This window comes from Piliocolobus tephrosceles, chromosome 3 (assembly GCF_002776525.5).
Source record: "Piliocolobus tephrosceles isolate RC106 chromosome 3, ASM277652v3, whole genome shotgun sequence".
Lineage (NCBI taxonomy): Eukaryota > Metazoa > Chordata > Mammalia > Primates > Cercopithecidae > Piliocolobus > Piliocolobus tephrosceles.
The window spans coordinates 14,905,798-14,925,418 of NC_045436.1; the positions used below are offsets into that span (position 1 = coordinate 14,905,798).

General features: G+C 34.2%; 1 protein-coding gene across 2 annotated transcripts in view; it reads left to right on the forward strand.

Annotated features, from left to right (window-relative positions):
- Window positions 1–8,819: 8,819 nt before the first annotated feature.
- GLRA3 (glycine receptor alpha 3) overlaps window positions 8,820–19,621 on the forward strand; it is a 169,551-nt gene continuing 158,749 nt past the window's right edge. For both annotated transcript variants that reach the window (XM_023226760.2, XM_023226766.2), the window contains exon 1: window positions 8,820–9,242. In XM_023226760.2, coding sequence (XP_023082528.1) covers window positions 9,172–9,242 — 71 coding nt within the window. In that variant the 5' untranslated portion in view covers window positions 8,820–9,171. The remainder of the gene's footprint in view (window positions 9,243–19,621) is intronic.

Consider the following 19,621-nt stretch of genomic DNA (forward strand, 5'->3'; position numbering starts at 1 on the left):
CCAGATGTATCTTTTAACCCACTTATTATCTTCTAGCATGCTTAATCTGCTGTTAAAAATATCCATAATTTTTAAATTCTAGCTACAATATTTTTCACTTCCACATAGTCTCCTGGTTATTTTAAAAATCTAACTGACCGATTAATAGTGCCAGCCATATTTTTATTCTTCTAACAAACACACTTATGTTATCTTCTCTACCCACTTATTCCAATATCTACAATCTTTATACTTCAAATTCTGTTTTACCTGCTTTGTTGACTCGAATTCATAGTAGCTTTTTCTTCATGTGTTCTGTTTTTGATATTGAGCACATGTTCTTGTTTGGACAAACGGAGGCAGGATGGCGCACTTCCGGGTTCTTCTTCACCAACTTTTCCCCAGTGCGCGAAAATGCAGCCAGCGCCCAGGGAGGGTGCAGACCAACCGGGCATGCGCCAGGTGACGTCAATCCGAAGAGACCAAGATTTACCTGGTCGCACCTGCCGAACGCCCCCCGACACACCCGTGCCCCGCCTATTGCCCTCCCACTCCTAGAAAAGCCGCTCTTGGCCAGCGTCCCACGCGGCCTTCCTGAGTCTCTCACTCTTGTCTCCCACGCGGCCTTCCTGAGTCTTTCACTCCTGTCGAGATGTCGGGACTGCAGGAATTCTGTCCCAGAGCCCCACGGGGGGACTCTGCCGGCCTTCTTTGCCGGAGGCTGACAGACCTCTTCCACACACCTTAGGTTACCAAAAATAAACTTGCAGTTTTGCTCCTACACTTGCCTACTTGCTGGTTCTTTTGTGCCCGCTCGGCTGGTCTTAGAAAAACAAATCAGTTCTTTGGAACTTTGTGGGAATTCTTCCCTTCAGACTCCAACTTAAGATATAGTCCTCTAGGGAGAATTTTGGTTGTTTCTACCAGATTTCTGGGACATTAAAATCACAGCAACAGTTAAATGTGTATTTGTAACTTGGTGTTTCTGTGGCCATAGGTGGTGTTAATTCTGGCTCAAAAACTGTGTGCGTGTTTTTGGTAAATGACTTTTTAGCGAGATTTTTCTGGCCTCATTCAGAGCTACAGTTGAGACAGACAAGTTTCCTTCTTTCCTTTAGGATATAAATAGTTTTTCTCGATTGTGTCCTGTGGTTATTAACTCCAGGGACTGCTGGCTTTAAAAGACATAGTGTTTAGGTCTTTGTTTGGGCTGCAGTCATTGCTCCAATTCTGTGGGCCTGGAGTTAAAACGGAAGCTCTAGTCGAAGAGAGATCAGTTGTTTTCCCTTGGGCACCTTTCAGCTTCAGTCCTCACTTGCTTTTTGTGCTTCATTCCTTTTCAGTAGTTTGGTCCTGTGGGTATTTTTTATTATTTATCTGTGAAATCTCAGCTGAGCATTTAGTTTTTTTTTTTTTTTTAAAGAAATATATTTCCAGTGTTTTAGATATTTTGATAATGGGCACTTTTTAAAGGATATCTACTCTGGTAAAAATACTATAACCGTTAGTTAAGAAAATGAGATTTAGGAAGAAGCTGGAAGTGATAATGGTCTTATACAATACACACGTGATAGTTGTTATATTAGAAATTAATAGTCAAAACTCAGAAAATTTATTAGCTGTACAAATTAACTGATTATAATGTTTTTCTATAGAGGTAAATTATTAATTCTGTAGCATATCATTAGATATTGGGATGATTCCATATGCAGTCTAATTGTTATCCAGTTAAAATGCTATAATGGGTAAGTTCTTAACATTTCTTTTTAATGTGTTTCTGACCAAAGCTGTGGACATGAATAGATGCATCATGAACATGTTACACTACAATGTAATAGAATTGCCATATTTAGACTTCAAAAAAGTCGAAGCTATTGCCCAAACCCGAGTCAGGCTCCTCTGAGTCTTCTTTCTGACTAGACCCTTACCTTGGATTTTGTCCTTAGTTCCAGTGGTTTCTGCCTGTTTAGCGCACTTTTAGCAAGAATCTTGCTGGGCTAGTCTGGTGAAAATCCCCTGCCCTTTGTACATAAACAACCTTGATATCTGATCAAATTCCTTATTCCTTACCCTCAATATCTTGTCATGCTGCTTTGCCTTCAATAAAAATCCTATCAACTCAGTGTAAGAAGAATCCCCCATCCCTGATGTTTTCTCTTAGTAATTTTTCATTCACTGACCCCTACTCCTTGACCATAAATTCAGACTTGTTCCTCATGTAACCAGAGTCAAGACCAATGTCTCTACCACACTATAAGACCCATTGCAGCAATCCCTATACCTATCACAATATTCTTGCTTGAATAAGCTCTTCCGTACTGTCTCTAAAAAATGTCTTGAATATTTTTAACAAGTGTTAAAATTGTAAAAATTCTAATATAATGGATAATATTAACTTATTTTTCATAAACAAGGCACTCTCCTGAGGCAGGAGAACTGCCTGGATCTGGGAGGCACACATTGCAGTGAGCTGAGATCGCACCACTGCACTCTAGCTTGGGCAACATAGGGAAACTTTGTCTCAAAAATAAATAAATAAAGTACCCTCAGAATGAACTGAGGACACACATAAAAACTCCAAAGATACATTTCGATGGCCACAGAAAACATACTACAATCTAGAGATCTTAAATAATTTTACGAAGTGAGAATGGGTTAAAGAGGTTAGTAAGCATGGAATTTAAAAAAGGGATAACCAAAGAACAAAGAATATTTATGTACTCAATCATTGATTTAACATACATTTACCGACCACATACCACATGCCAGACACTGTTAGACACAAACATATATTTTCCTCATCTTCATGGAGTACTCAGACAAGGGCAAACATCAAATTATATTTCATCTGTGAAGAAAAAAACACCGTGAATTAAAGTAAAGGAGAAATTTTGTTATATATTGTGCTCAAGAAAGAAACTGATAGCTGTCCTGTGAGTTAAAGGCTGAAAGGTGACCAAAGATAGAAAGGCCCAAAAGGACAGGTGTTTAAAGTAGACAAATTCTGAGAAAAGAAATAGCTTATATGACTGATACACAGTGGGGAAAAGGGAAACCGGTAAAGTAAAAAGAAAAAAAGCCTAAGCAATTTTGAGCAAGAAGAACAAAGCTGACAGTATCACACTCCCTGATTTGAACATGTATTACAAAACTACAGCTACTGAAACAAGGCGCTGGCATAAAAACACACATACAGACCAATTGAATAGACAAGGGTGCCAAGAATACACAATGAAGGAAAGTAGTCTCTTCAATGAATGGTTTTGGAAAAATCAAATATTCAATGCAAAAAAAAAAAAATGAAATTAAACTTGATCTCCCACTATATGCAAAAATCAACTCAATATGAACTAAAGACTTAAGTGTAAAACATAAAACAATAAAACTCCTAGAAGAAAACTTTGGGGAAGAGCTTCTACAGATTAGACTGGGCAATGATTTCTTGGATGTGACACTATAGCACAGAAAACAAAAGCAAGGATTGGCCGGGCACGGTGGCTCAAGCCTGTAATCCCAGCACTTTGGGAGGCCGAGACGGGCGGATCACGAGGTCAGGAGATCGAGACCATCCTGGCTAACACGGTGAAACCCCGTCTCTACTAAAAAAAAATACAAAAACTAGCTGGGCGAGGTGGCGGGTGCCTGTAGTCTCAGCTACTCGGGAGGCTGAGGCAGGAGAATGGCGTAAACCCGGGAGGCGGAGCTTGCAGTGAGCTGAGATCCGGCCACTGCACTCCAGTCTGGGCGACAGAGCAAGACTCCGCCTCAAAAAAAAAAAAAAAAAAAAAAAAGAAAACAAAAGCAAGGATAAACAAAAACAAGTGGGATTACATCTAATGAAAAAGCTTCTGCACAGCAAAGGAAACATTTAACAAAATGAAAAGGTAAATTACAGAATGAGAGTAAATATTTGCAGACCACGTATCTGCAAAGGGGTTAATATCTAAAACTTATAATAAACTCAAACAACTCAATAGCGATAAAACAACCCAAACAAAAAATGGACAAGGGAACCAAACAGACAGTTCTCAAAAGAAGACATAAAATAGCCAATAGGTATATGAAAAATGGCTTTTACCAGTCATCAGGACAATACAAATTAAAACCACAATGAGATATCAGCTTATATTTGTTAAGTTGGCTATTATCAAAAAACACAGGGCATGTGTTAGCTAAGATGTAGAGAAAAGAGAACACTTCATACTGTTGATGGGAATGTAAATTGGTAGAGCCACTATGGAAAACAAGATGAAAGTTACTCAAACATTAAAACTAAAATTATCATTTGATCCAGAAATTCTACATTTGGGTGCATTTCTAAAGGAATTGAAATTAGTTTGTTGAAGAGATATCTGCACTTCCATGTTCACTGCAACATTATTCACAGTAGTCAAGATATGGAAACAACATGTGTGTCCATTGATGGATGAATGGAAAAAGAAATCATTTGTGACACCATGATTCATGGTAATATATACACACACAGGAATGTTATTTAGCCTTAAAAAATAAGAAAATCTGAACATTTGTGGCATCATGAATGGACCTGAAGGACATTATGTTAAGAGAAATAAGCCAGTCAACAGAAGGATAAGTACTATATGATCTCATGTATATGTGAAGTCTAAAACAGTCAAACTCACAGAAGCAGAGCAAAGGGTTGGTTATCAGAGGATAGGAGAGGAGGAAACTGGGGAAGGATTGGACAAAAGTTCTAAAGTTTCAATTATACAAGACAAAAAAATAATTTTGAATATCTCCTGTACAGCAAAGGTCCTATAATTATCAATACTGTATTGTATACTTTAAAAATTATTGAGAAGATAAATCTTAAGTTAAATGCTCTTACCACAAAAAGAAAAAACAAAACAATCAAAAGATTGGGAGAAAACTTTGGGAGGTCATGGATGGGATTATAGCATTGATTGTGTTGATGGTTTCAAAGGTGTATCCTTATCTCTGAACACATTAAGATGTGCACATTTAATATCCATAGTTTTTTGAACATCAATCATCTCTTAATAAATATTTTTAAAAATAAATAAGCAAAATAAATTTTCTGTGTATTTTACAATAAATTACTCATTTAAATACTCTGAAAAGTTAAAACTGTCTACAAAATGTACAAAAAATAAATACAATTACACATTTTAAAAAATGAGGCTCAGGAGATTACCAATGGGATATTAATCAGAGTCTCATGAGCTATAAAAGGGAGCATGAATTTCAATTTGTTGCATTGGAAATAAAGGGCTTTGGGAATAGAAGTAGCATCGTTTGATTTACTTAAAAAAAAACTTAATATTTACAATGGAACTTCAATTAGATTAGCAGGAGAAACAATTAGGAAGCTGTTGCTGAGATTCGTGTACAAAATTATGTAGCCTAGACAAGCAAATGGAAATAAATTATTGTATATTTCTCCCACTATTCAAAACAGAATGTCACCTAATCAACTAATAACATTTCACGATTATTCCAGTGTTCTCAGTAGGTCAATATCTATGCAAAAGGTAAGTTCACTAGGCTCATATATTCAGTGACAATATGTAAGCCTGCCATAAGGCCAATTATTCTCTACTAGATTTATATTAAATAAGCAACTTTCTGATTGATCCCGAAATTAAAACTTTCTTTCATACTTAGAGAGTGTTAATTCAAATATGCCAATATTCTAATTATTTCAAAGGTAACATTACTTTTGTTAAGTGTTTAAACTGGCATTTTGTGCTGTATATCAATTTTTGATGAGACGGTTAGAATGATTCAATGCTACTGAATCCAATCAACTCTCAATAAACTAGCACTAATTCTATACTACATTGACTTAAAGAGTATATGGGGCTTTCATTAAACAGCAAAGCATCTCAACAATGTGTGGAAAATATTATAGGTTTTAGATCATTGGCAGAAACAACTGAGAAAATGAAAAAAAAGCTAAATAAAAGAAGCACCTTTATCATTATACTGAAATCGATCTTTCTGTAGCTTAGGCAATGTACATATATTTTGAAAAAATAGAATAAATGTGCCTTAAAAATAGCTCCATGGTAATGAACAAAAGAAAAATTAGACAATGAACCTAAAGTCCCAAATTCAAGTTTGATACCTTCAGCTTACTGGATATGAGGGCTTGTAACTGTCACTTAACCACACTGGTCTACAATTGCTTTTTTTTTCTTGAAAAGTAAGAATTAAGCATGATGAAGATTGATATCGCATTAAGCTCCGAAGTCCCATGTCCTATATAATGTGAAGTAGAATTTGTTAGTGCAAGAAAGCAATAATAAAGGCCACAAAGGGTAAAGCTGAGATTTGGCCATGTTAGAATCCAGCTTAGTTGTACATGAATGGGCTGATCAGCTACTCTTCAGCCACAGAAGGTTCCCCCCGCCCCAGAAACACATTCAGTCGCCTACCCATTCAATCAGGACTATTATTCTGAAAAGAGTAAGATACACAAGATAGCTACCAAAAATACGTAGATGCGTAATATTCTGTTTGACCTTATATAAATTAAAACAAATAATATAAATATTCGTCAACAAAATACACTAGAAAATTAAACATCAAATGTTATCTGAAACAGAGCACCACAGTCAACTCAATTTTTAATATACGTAATTACTCTACTTCCCAATGCACTGTAACAAGTTCATTCATTTACTAATAGAAAAAATGCATATTGTGTTTCCAATATGATAATTAATGCATCCAACAAATATTGAGTATCTACTATATGCTAAGTGCTGTGCTAAATAGAGGCCACTGTCCTCACTCTAGTGAAAAAGTCAAACAAATAAATGAGGAGGATGATAACAAAGAGTGATAAGTCATTTGAAGAAAATAATTATGGTGTTAGGAAAAATGAGTATTATGAGGATTCCAACCATTCTCTCACATGACCTTTATGTCAAAAAAAGGATTAGATCCATACTAATTTTATGTCATACTAATCTTACAAAGTATATTCCTACATTTTATGTTAACTGCAAGATGAAATAGTTAAAATTATCCTGCCTTTTAAGCTACTGTGTAATTTAATTTTCCAGATTACTATCAAGAGTTTTAATATTATCTATTAATTTATTGACTTAAACATACATTAATTGTCTCCTTCAAGCCAGAGAATAAATCTGCAAGGTCACTTAATCTAATTTTCTCAATAAATATACTTTAAAATATATATTAAAAAATATTTTTTAAAGAGCATAGCTTTTCTAAAAGTACCCAATCAGTGGTTAAGCAGAGTAAGGAATCCACGTATTCTTCAAATAAACTTTTGAAGTTTTTTACGGTGTACGATTTTAAACAATTATTACTGCTACTCAAAGAATGACCAGCTAAAAAGCTTTTGTGCTTAGTGAGATTTCAAAAGATGATTCATCATGAATAATTAAGTTAATAAAAATGATATGAATCCTCTCCAGGTGCAAATATTCCTGGGCAGAATCAGTGGTGTTCCTTATGAAACTTCTGGCAATTTATCATTTAAATCAGAAAACCACTATGTGAAAAGAGACAAGTACAATAAGAACACCTAGAAATAAATCTGGGAAACTCTTTATTGTCACTGAATGTAAATAAAACTTTTTTACTAACGTGCAGAGAGAGAGATTTTTCATATGAGAGGGTTGGAAGGTGGTGACTTATGCTTTCCAGTTGAACAGAGAATTTCAGGAATAACTAATGTGTCGAGATGAGGAATCATTTTTGACATGTCAATAGACTAAGAGATGAAAGTAAGAATTTCAGAATAAATATCTGAGGAAGTTTTGGGGAAAATCTAAGATTCAAGGAGTAAACATTTTGATCATGGCTGATAGTAAATAAAAGCCACTATAAAGATCAAATAAGTTTTAATTTTTAAAAAATTCGATTACTTTGAAATACATAAACAACACAACAAACACACACACACACACACACACACAGTTTTCTTTTCCAGTCTTCTATCCAAAACCCAAAGTAAATAAATGTGGGAAGGGAGGAAAACAGGGACAGAGAAGGAGAGGCGGAAAATAGAGAAAAAGAAGGACAGAAAGGCTGACATGATGGAGAAAAGATGGACCTTATGGTACCATGTAACCTAGCTGTTCTTCTCACTTGAACTTACTATGAAGATGTAAAACGGGAAAGACAAAATAGAACAAAACAAAAACAAAGCAAAACAAAAACAAGTGAGAAGGATTGCGTCTTTAGTAGCCATCTCTTTAGACTTCACACTTTCATCTTTTTAGAACCCTTACTATCACTGAAGGAAACCCAACTTAAATCCAGTCAACAATGCTTCCTGGCCAGAAGCTGGCCAGGCTTGAGAGGATTCTAGAAGCAGCTGGTTCTTCCGTTCCACGGGCGTTCATGCACCACATTGTCTTCTCTTCTCCAGCCCTCCGCCAGGGTCTGGGTTTACTGTTGACTCTTGCATTTCGGTGTAGAGTCTAAGAGACAGTGTCACATCCGAAAAGACCTAAAGTGTGTCTTTTCCCGGAAGGGAATACTAGAGGGTCCCTCCCGCCGGGTTACACTACCTAAATCACAAAATCTCTGACTTTTCCCTGTGGCTTTTTCCGCCCACCTCGCTCCAGTCGCCTTTTGGTTTGTTTGGGTTTTGTTAAAGGGTGAAATGCTAAGCCCCGCCTACCGTCGTAAGTGGCCTGTCACTCCGTCCCGCTGTGCGGTCGTGATTGGCCAGCAGGACGGGTCGTCCGGCCCCACCCCCCCTTCCCTTTGCCGCGCTCCAGGTCTGGGGTTTTAGCCCAAGGTGGAGAGCGGGATTCCGGCGGGCTGCGCTTGGAGCAGGTGGAGAGGCATCCTCTTTCCGGCTGTTGCTGCTCTTCTTCCTCCAATCCTGGGTCTCAGTCAGGGAAGGACGAACATTCTTCCTTTGCTGCTGGAGCTTTAGAGAATTGTTGCCCAGCACCTAGGCACTTCAGACATTTCATCTCACTCATTTTTGTAATTTCACTCTAAAAATCACCTGCACATTTATAACCCTGTGACTCTCCCCTTCTGCTCAATGCTGAGAAGGGGTCCGCATACTGCAGGGAGCTGTCTAAGGTGCTGAAGCTTCCCAAGCATCAGTCTACACCAACACCATGCGGGGTTAGATTGCACATTTTCATTCTGTCTTTCTGGTTCCCCATGCCTTGGATAAGACTATTTTCAGGATCGTGAATATCTCTCCGTATCATGGCCCACGTGAGACACTTTCGGACATTAGTTTCGGGATTTTACTTCTGGGAAGCAGCACTGTTACTCAGGTGAGTCCGCTTGGATTTAACAGTCGGAGAACTCATTAAGCCTGTGTATTACGTTACAACCACTTGTTATTGATGAAACCGGGAAATTTGCAATTCTATATTGACTTGTTGAAACAATCAATTTAATAGTATTGCTGTCTATCTAAATTATCTAGCTGTCTATCTACTGAGACCTACTCATTTGCTTTTTCATTAATTAGTGCATTTTAGCAACTGGCATCTTGAGTTATTTGCAGCTGAGAAAAAAATACAAATTATTTCAAAAGCCTACGTTTTCCTTCTCAAATTGCTTTTAAAGTTCCCCTTTCCTAAGTGAATTATATAATTTGGGTGTTACTCTCTTTTTGAAAGTTACAAAACATTTACTATTTAGAAATGAGACATTACTTTTTTAAATGCAGAAATATAGAAGACAGTCATTTACTGATGAGAGAAACTCCAAACATTGTTGGTATATTCAAAGGTTAAGTTAAATGAATCAAAATAAGGGCCTTGAAAGTACTATTTTCTAATGACCTAGTTCAGGTAATACATGAAAGCAAGATCATAAATAGATTATTAGATATGTTCTATGTCAGGAAGAATCTTCTTGATGAAAGTAATATTATAACAAAGCCATTAAACTATGAAATTGTTCTATAACATGTCATTTTCTTATCATAATCCTGTCATATTTGGCAGGCTTAAAAAATAATTTAAAGAGTGTAAGAGAACTAGGCAAAGGATCAGATAATTTTACCCTGTTCTTAATGAATGTGTAAAGATAAGGTACTGCTCACATAGAATTTTAACCCACCAATGTAAATTTTATTTTACTATTACAATTAATTACCATAGGATTTCCATTTTTATGGCTTGCAAGGTTTTCAAAGGAGGATTGAAATCAAATAACTAGAGTAACCAAGTTATATGTATACTGATTTCTATTAGGAGTATGTAAATACTCTTTATGGTTATGTCAATTTTTCATCTTTGGACTACCTTAAAAAAAACCAGTAGTGTATCTCAAACTACCTTATAGAAACTTAAATTTTTTTGATTTGCTTATATAGAATAGAAACTGATTGTGATGGTTATTATTTCTGAAATTATTGTTTTTTTCCCAAAATAAGAAATTCAACTATTTTTAACCAAAATATTTTCAATGAAAATCATTTTCATATGATCTAGTAAATTTTTGTAACTTTATTATTGTCAGAAATTTTATTTGTAATAATTAAAGCAAAGTATATGGAGCTTTTATATTTATGAAATTTTTATGTAAAGGAGTACAAACTTCATGTTAAAATATAAATTGATAATTTCCCTGTAATATATTTCTTCATGGCTTAGATGGTAAAATGCATTTTTTCAAAGAAATCAGATTAGCTTAGTTGATAGATACTTAGATTTAGGAAGCTAAAGTCAGAAACCAAAAGGTTTTGGTCAATGAGGTTAAATTTGTATAATGGTAATTCACTATGACATTTGTTAAAACATGTTCTGAGATAAATAATTTTCATCACTAGATTCTCTGATTTTTGTCCAATTGTGTTAAAAGCTATGAAAAGTATTTCAAATGGATGACTGTGATTATAAGAATTTATCTTCATTAATCTTAAATAATTGTAGTTAGAAATAAATTTTATGAGTAGCGCAAAAATGTAATTCTTTGAAAAGATATATAACATACAAAAGTTTACTTCCTAACTTATATTCTTCATCAAGTTTTTCTTTCTCCTTTCATAAATCAAACAAATTTTTATGTATCCATGACTACTCTTAGATGAGAGTAGGTTATCACTCTATGAAGAACTTTAATTATATGTAAAAAATTAAGCATTTTCACTTTTAGTGATGACACCCAAAACAGAATTTCCTGTGGAAAAAAAAGGAAGCTCCCTCTACTGGAAATATTTTGTAAAATAAATGTCTTCATGGAAATGATTCTTTATTCTCTAATTCTAACCCTGATGTGTTGAGCACAGAGGAAACAAGAAAAAAGATAAATACAAAAGAAAGTAATGGCATTAATTCCTAACATATTTTTAAATTTGAAAACAGCTTACCAGGGCAATTTGCAGGCAACAACAACCAGAAACCACAGATATTTATAAGTAGATAATTTACTGGTACAGACTTTTTATTTCATAGGCTTTGAAGATTTTTTAAAAACATATTTTTGAGATACAATATACACAGAGAAAAGTGCATGAATAATACATTTTCCTCTAGATAAAGTTTTACAAAGGGAACATACCTAAGTGAAGAGACTACAGTTCAACAAGTAGAAGTGTGACTGTCACAGAAGCACCCACCCCACCCTCTTCCTCCACCATAATCCTTTCCAAGGCACTACCTTGGTCAAAGATAATCACTCTCCTCACTCATATAATAAATGTTTTTTTTCCATTTTAGAATTTTATATAATTACTCTGAGTCTGCTTTATTTTTATAAGCCTTATGTTTATGTGATTTATCCATATTGTTGCATGTAGCAATAGCTTATTCATTCTCATTGCTGTATCATATGCCATTATATGAATACATCATAATTAACCTTCCTATTATCCTGTTGATGAGTATTTGGGTATTTCTTAGGGTTTGTTAGTACTGCTGTGAATATCTTTGAACATCTTTTGTGGTGAATACATGTATGCATTTTGGGATCATGAAGTTAAGGTCCAAGACTTTCTCTAGAAGGGGAATTGCTAAGCATAACATAGGCATGGCTGTGTTTAACTTTAGTAGATACTGCCAGTATTCCAAAGTAGTTGTATGTTTTTACACTTATATCAGTAATGTATGAGAGTTTCTGTTGCCTAGTAGTACACAATTTGATCAATGCAATGTTATCATAATATACAAATTTTTAGTATTCTTAGCATATTTTTATGAACCTACAGATGATACTTTAGTGCTTTTATGTTTTTAAAAGCACTAAAGTATCATCCATACTTTAGTATATAAGCATTATTAAGGCAAAAGCAGCAGAAAAATATTTACAAAATATTTACAAAAAAGTTTTTAAAACTTTCATACTTGGTTTGGATATTGCTATTTTATGAAATAATTCTTCTATGACTTTTGGATTTTAGTTATCATATTAATAAAATAAAGAACAAAACATCAGTGTTCAGCTTTCTTTGAAATGCAGATAAGTGATCATTATGAAGAGCTTACAGAACAACTTCCAAAAGCAGGGAAACAGCCAAAAATATTTCATTTAAGTTGATTACTTTCTTGCCATATCATTTAAATTTTCATCTTTACATGTTGATATCAACAGAGGATTGCTACTTGAATAAATTAGGGCACATTGTGTCAAAACCTGAATGTGTGAATTTCAGATATTATAACAATAAAAAATGTAATATTTTCTTGGTTTACTTCAAAGCCTTAGTAAAATATTTTAGCATGGAACTTACTGGTTTTGCTGTTGGTATGTTTTTGGAGGATGAGAGGAATAATATTTAATGTTGTCTCTATTTTTCTATGTAAGATATTGAAGAAAGTTGTATTTCTAGGAATAAACTTTTACTATTGTTATGATTTACTACATGCAGGTGTAGCAAGATTCTATATAGATTTAAAAAAATCTTTGATATATATAACGTGATTCTTCCCTTTTTCTCTGAAAATAACAATAAATTGTCCCAAGTATGGAAGAATCATAGTCCAGTCCATGCCTCGAGCAATTTGCGCTGCCAATTGAAAGAACATCTTGACAAATATTTCCTCTTCTATATAGTTTTTCTTCCCTTAAACACACAACTGTGTACTGAGGCAAGCCAATCAGCAATTATGTGTTTACTGTATAAGATTAAGCAATTCAACAAGATTTATTCATGAAATTCTGTGCACAAATTTTTGTGCTAAGCACAATTTAGCTATGGATGGTTGAATAAATATTACCTTTTCCATTTAGCAACTTAGAGTCTAGAATAAACTGAAAAGGGTCAAACAACAAAAGAAACAATTATAGATAGCAATATTTTAGGGAATATAAGGAAGCGAAACTATCAAGAAGCCTTGGTATTTGTGATGGGCCTTGTAAGATATTTGTTCAAGGGGCAAAATGGTATATTAAGGGAATATTCTATGCAAAAGGAATGATACAGATACATAGTATGTGATTGGGAAATGGTGACTGTCAAAATCAGTTGAAATTACAGTTAATGATTCAAAACTGTATTCTACTAGCAACAACTATTGAGCTAGCTACATGAATAAAACTACAAAAATATGGAGGAGTCACAGCATTGCTTCACAATGAAATATGGCTAAAATTAGAAGCAAGTAATTTAATTGTAAATGAGAAGTCATCATTACAGGAATAGTTTTATAACTTGACTCAAAATATCCCTATCAGTTCTTTTACTTAAGAGGTAGTGTTTACCTCAAAATTACGATTAGTCATAGGATTGATGATAGTAACTATGTAAGAGCTATGTAAAGAAACAATGACACAACTACTAGAATAAAAGTTTATTCTGATTGTTTTAGAATTGGAAACTGTGAGAATATTCCTTCAAAATGTAGTTTCTTAAAAGAAATAGTGAAATATAGTAGAGTATTTGCATAGTTGGAAGAAAAGAAGACATTGAATTTGGTTTGGGGTATTTTGAGGTTAAGATGCTTGCAGAAAAGCTAGATTTCTTGCCATCAGCTGGGAATTCAGATATTTGTATAGATTTAATTGCCAGAGCATGAATTTACAAAAGGTTATAAAGATGAGCATACTGTGGTGAAAAGAAAGAATGGAAAATACATTTGTCAATGATGAGGATAGAACACTTGGAGTAGGACAAGGAGAAGTACTCAAAGGTCCCTGAACTCAGCTGTATTGATGAGACTTATCAGAACCAAATGATGAAGTTGTAGATTTATCATAGTTTTATGCTATTTATCTCAAGGGCCAGTTCTTATTAATGGCACACATTAATATCTTTCTATCACTTATCAAGAGAACCTTAATATTAGCATTTCTCTAATTTTAGCTAATCTAATAAACTAGTCCATATTTACAGATAACACACTTTACCCAAGTTTTCTCAGGACATTTTCAGGGAATTATTTTGGAAAAGGTACATCATCTACTTTTCCTTATATTCTGAAACATATCTAGTAAAGCCTCCTTAATTTTCCCACCAAACTTGTCTCCTACCGTTTTCTATATGATTATTTATATACTTGCATTAACAGTACTTACAGGGTTTTTTGTTGTTGTTGTTTGAGACAGAGTCTCACTCTGTTGCCCAGGCTGGAGTGCAGTGGTGCAATCTCGGCTCACTGCAACTTCTGCGTCCCAAGTTCAAGCGATTCTCCTGCCTCAGTCTTCTGAGTAGCTGGGACTACAGGAACGTACCACCATGTCCAGCTAAATTTTTTGTATCTCTGGTAGCGACAGGATTTCACTATGTTAGCCAGGATGGTCTCTATCTCCTGACCTTGTGATCCACCTGCCTCAAATTCATATGTATGCACATGTATATGTAGAAATACAAAGTTTTTATTTTTTCAGTTTTAGTTTTTTGTTTTCTTATTAGGTGGATGGTATATCCTGTGGCTTTATTTTGCTTGGGGAAATGGCCAAAAGAGACGATTGATTCCTCCAGAGAACTGGTTCTGGAGTGAAGGCAGAAATTCCAAGATAAAACTAACTGTTTAGCAACAGACACAGTGTATAAATGGAATGAGCTGTTCAGTGACAGTCAATGAAGCTATTCTAACAACTGCATGGCAACAACACACTTTTTCAATAAATGGAGTTTTAAATCCTGAGATGTTATCAGAAGGGAAAACAGTGGTAAACAATACAGCTCCATCATAGTGTATTTCTGAAATGTTTTCCTTACTAGAGAGGCTTTTAGGAGGAAGTATTACGAGTACCTTGTAGGCAACATGATGCACAGAAGCAATCACCTCAGTGGTACAATTAGGAATAGCATAAAATTTAAAGGTCTCTGGAAAAAGCTTACTGATTGGAAGGATTTCCGATGTAAGCAATGAAGAATTCTCCATGAGTGCATACAAACATTTGCCATAACCAATTAGGAATTATGGACAAACCCTGATATATTTCTGATAATATTATACAACCATTGCCAACACAGAATGACTGGGCTTACAATGGAGGTAACTGGTCCATCCAATATTCTAACTCAATTTTAGAATCTCTGAACACCTTCAACAGGTGGTCATCCCTTAAACTTTAAAATTCCCTGTGATAAGGACTTGTTTACTCAGAAGGAAAATATTTATTGTTTTTAATTAGCAAAACTAAAATGTCTTCTGTTTTCTCCTAGACAAAGTCAACTACTTTTTCCTTTATGTACCTCCACAAATATTTGTTTCTGTGTTCTTTGGGGGTTTTTAATGACCTTCCTCTTCATAAAAATTGTGCCTATATTTGAGCCATAGTTTTAAATGATAGTGTTTTCCATGCAGGCACTCCATGCATGAAGTTTGGATTCTCTAGTTTCAGAGAGCCCATGGCATTCTACCTGAATATCTCTATAACTTCTATAATAATGTAGGGAGCAATGGCTACATGCAAAGCAGTGTGTTAAGTACTGGGGAAACAAAACCCCAACTTTTAACACTATATCACTGTGGAGAGGAGAACCTGTGATATCCGTTTCCAATTTGTGTTTTAGATTTTCATGCAAATTTTCTCTCTGTATCTAAATTTTAACTCCCATGGGGATAGAATCATTTCTGGCCTTTGTTTTACCTCCATAATGTTTATTTCAATGCCATGCATTCTCAACAAATAATACATAAGCACTGAGATAACATCTCCTGTCTGTCACATCTTTCTAGGATTTTAGATTTGAATTCTATTTCATTGTCTATGTTATCATGTGGAGTAAAAAGGAAGTATTGTGTTTAAGATCTCATAAAGTTTATAGGATCAGTCTTCTTAGAAAATATTATCTACTTCAAGAAGAGGTTGTAAAACAGATACAATTGGCAGCATCTAGTGGAAAAGAGAAGGGTTTGATTCTTTGACCCATGAAAAACTGAATTTGTATTGTGTAAAGCATTTGTATTGTGTGATGTAATGTATACTTCTCAACTGTTTTCATTATTGCCTCTTAAGGCACCTTTCATAGACATTTTTTGTAACTAACTTCCATGAAATTATAATACCATAGATATATCATGTATTTTCTTATGTACTCTCTCTAAATATTTATTTTAAAAATAAAAATAATAAGACTTTTATCCCCCCAAGAAAAAATCCTCTGCCCACCCACCTTAGGATGATACCAACCCTTGTTATAATGGTTGCTATGCTTTTATGATGCTTCTTTGACTAGGGCCATATAACATATAATTTTGGGTCATGGCATAGAAATACATAAAAAAGAATTCATTTATTTTGAATTTTACTAGGACTTTACAGCTTTTTATAATAAACAAGTAAAACAGTCTGTAAAATAAGTTAGTCTTAAAAGCATTAGAGAACTTTAGCAGTATATTTTTCCATAAATGCATATGGTTTCAAGAAGCCACCGGACTTTCTCTGTAGACACTGCTGCTCTTACTAATGTCACATCATAATTGTATTCAAATACCTTTAAAAAAATCTTGGATATATTTTCATTTCTATGTCATTTGTTTTTCTATACACTGTTGACTAGGTTTAGACCCTGCTGACTTTGTTTTTGATGTCAAATACACGTAAAAAGTTTACATTCCTTCTTAAAGTTAACTTTTAGTTATAAAGCAAGATTTCAACAGTTGGTCTTGATATTAGCTCTGGATGTTCTCCAGTTCAGGAGTTAGGAAATATGTACAACAATCTCACAGTAATGTTACTAAAAAATTAAAAAATATAATTGGCAGCTAATTGTGGCAACGAGTAAAATACTACTAATGAAAAGAAAATAGATGTAATTACTAGAGCAGTAGGGTGTGAGGAAATCACCAGCAAATAATGCTTACCTTCTCTGTGAGTGGTGGGGGGAGTGTCAGATTGGTCATCTAATACTTTAGGTGGAAGCCTGCAAGAAGTTAAGTGATTTGAGTCTCAATGAAATGACTACCCAAATGTTCTCCATTGAATGACTGGGAGAAAAATGTGAATCCCATCTCTTTGCCTGGCTAATTCCTGTTTAACTCATTTCACATTCTCTAAGAAGCCTCTGGTCTCCCTGAAATCTAGATGAGGATGCTTCGTCTGTGTGCCAACGCCACATTTCCCAGGACTGTTGCCACTGTCTCCATCTAGCTCAAACTGTGAAGTTTTTGAGGGCAGGGACCAAAACACATTCCCAGTTCTATCTGCAGGGCTTGAAAGAGTGTCTAGCATGCTGCAAAGGCTTACTAATTTCTGGTATGAAGCACTATTTCTTCTTTTCAAAAGCAAATTAACAATTTCAGATAAATAACTCCAGGCATAGCCAAAATTACTATGCTGTCATTCTGTGCTTCTAACATTCAGGGGAACATTCGATGAGGAATTTGGTGTAGCTTATTTTTCTTTATTCCTAATTTTATGTGTGTGTGGTAATATATATCCCCACTTGCATCTTATCTCTCCTTTTCACAGAAAAATGTCTAGAAAAAAAATCCTAAAAATTTTCATTTTCTTACTCACCTATGCCTTACTTGTTCTTATTTGGAAACAATTCCCAACTCTACTATTTCATCAGTAGTCAGCTTTCATTTGTGGTGGTTTTTCTTAAATATTTTCAGCTAAAATAATGCTTCCTACCATAATAGTTGTAGAAAATTGCTATTTCATATAGAAGACTTATCTTTAAATCAATGTATGATGTAATCATCTAGTTTAGAAAAGATATTTGCACTGAAAAGAGAAAGCATAACTAAATGACAACGCTATATATTAATCAAATAAATGATGCATGTTCTCAAGGTATCATATTTGAATTTCTAGTTTTACACCTATCAGAGTTCTGGGATCAAAATCTCTAATAAGTTTCTAATTCTCTAGATAGATGGAGAACCATTGGTATCACAGAACATTTGTATTTGTCTTTTAATCTCTTTGTTTACATACATTTATGTGTTAATCCTATGAGTCTCTATAAAAGGTGGTTGAATGATGATTCTTTGCTGATAATAACTGAAAATATAATTATGAATAACTACTCAAAATAGTAATAATAATAAATATTGAGAAACCCCTTTTTTTTCTGGAATGGAAAGGAGTATAAATTCTTTAAAAAGAAGGAGAAAATATTAAATGAATCTTAAGCAGGTGATGGAATTTGAATGGGCAGAAAAGAGGATGGAATTAGAATGGGCAGGAAAAGCATTGTTGGCACAGGCCACAGTTTCCATGTGGAATGGAGAATATGGCGAACTTCATGGAGATATTTCCACATGGGCCCTCAAGTTTTCTTTCAAAATAAATCCATGCTGTATTGCTGTGTTAGGACTAGCTGCTGAGGAAAATCTGTATGACTCTTCAAGGGAATTATAAAATATCAGCAAATGTTTATTCAAATAATAATTTTTCTGTCACAAAATTTTTCATTGTCCACACTTGATTGTAAGGGAAGAACATATTTTAATAAGCTATTCTGTATTCACTTATCCAATTGATGTCAACATACACATGTTTTTGTTAATTTCCGTCATTTAAAATCAGTTTGTTCTACTTATCAGAAGTTTAAAGACAGAAACTAAATTATTAGTAGGTTAAATGAGACAAACATCCAATAAAAAAGAGAGATATAAGTTTTCTTGATTTTATAAACAAGTGATTACATTTCTGATAAGTGATAAAGATGGAACTGTGTAATGGAATCCTAACCCCAAGAACTTAGAGAAAATCTGTCTTTATAAATTACTTTCTTATTAATAACAAAACAATCTAATATGTACTAAATATTTTCCACCAGTTATTAAATCATTCCTTTATAAGAAATGGCTTACATTTAGTCTATTAAAGTACCAAGAGACCTTTCTTTTTTTGTGTATCCTACTGTCTAGCACAAATAAATGGACCTCTGTGTCCTTAACTTGCCTCCTGTTTTATTTATTGGTAAGAATAGAAGCAGCAGAGGATTATAAAGATAGAACTATTAGAAATCTTCCTTCTGCTTTATGTTGTTTCTTTGTAAAGACCTTAAAACACTTGAAAAGATTCTAAAATATTTTTCGCCTTAAATCTCTGAAATTTAGGATATCTCTTGCTGCAAATCTTAAATAGGGTGAGAATCATCAAAGTCATTGACTCTGCTGCAGACCTTTGCTGGTGCCTCCTGAGACTATAGTGGAGAGTTAGGTTTTATGTGTAGCCTAAATATTTCCCCCTAAGTGATAACTGTGAACATAAAATTTTGCTCTATTTCAAAAGGGTGAATGCATATCATTCCCTGTGGGTATATTTATAGTTATCATAAATACAATCTCACATCAAA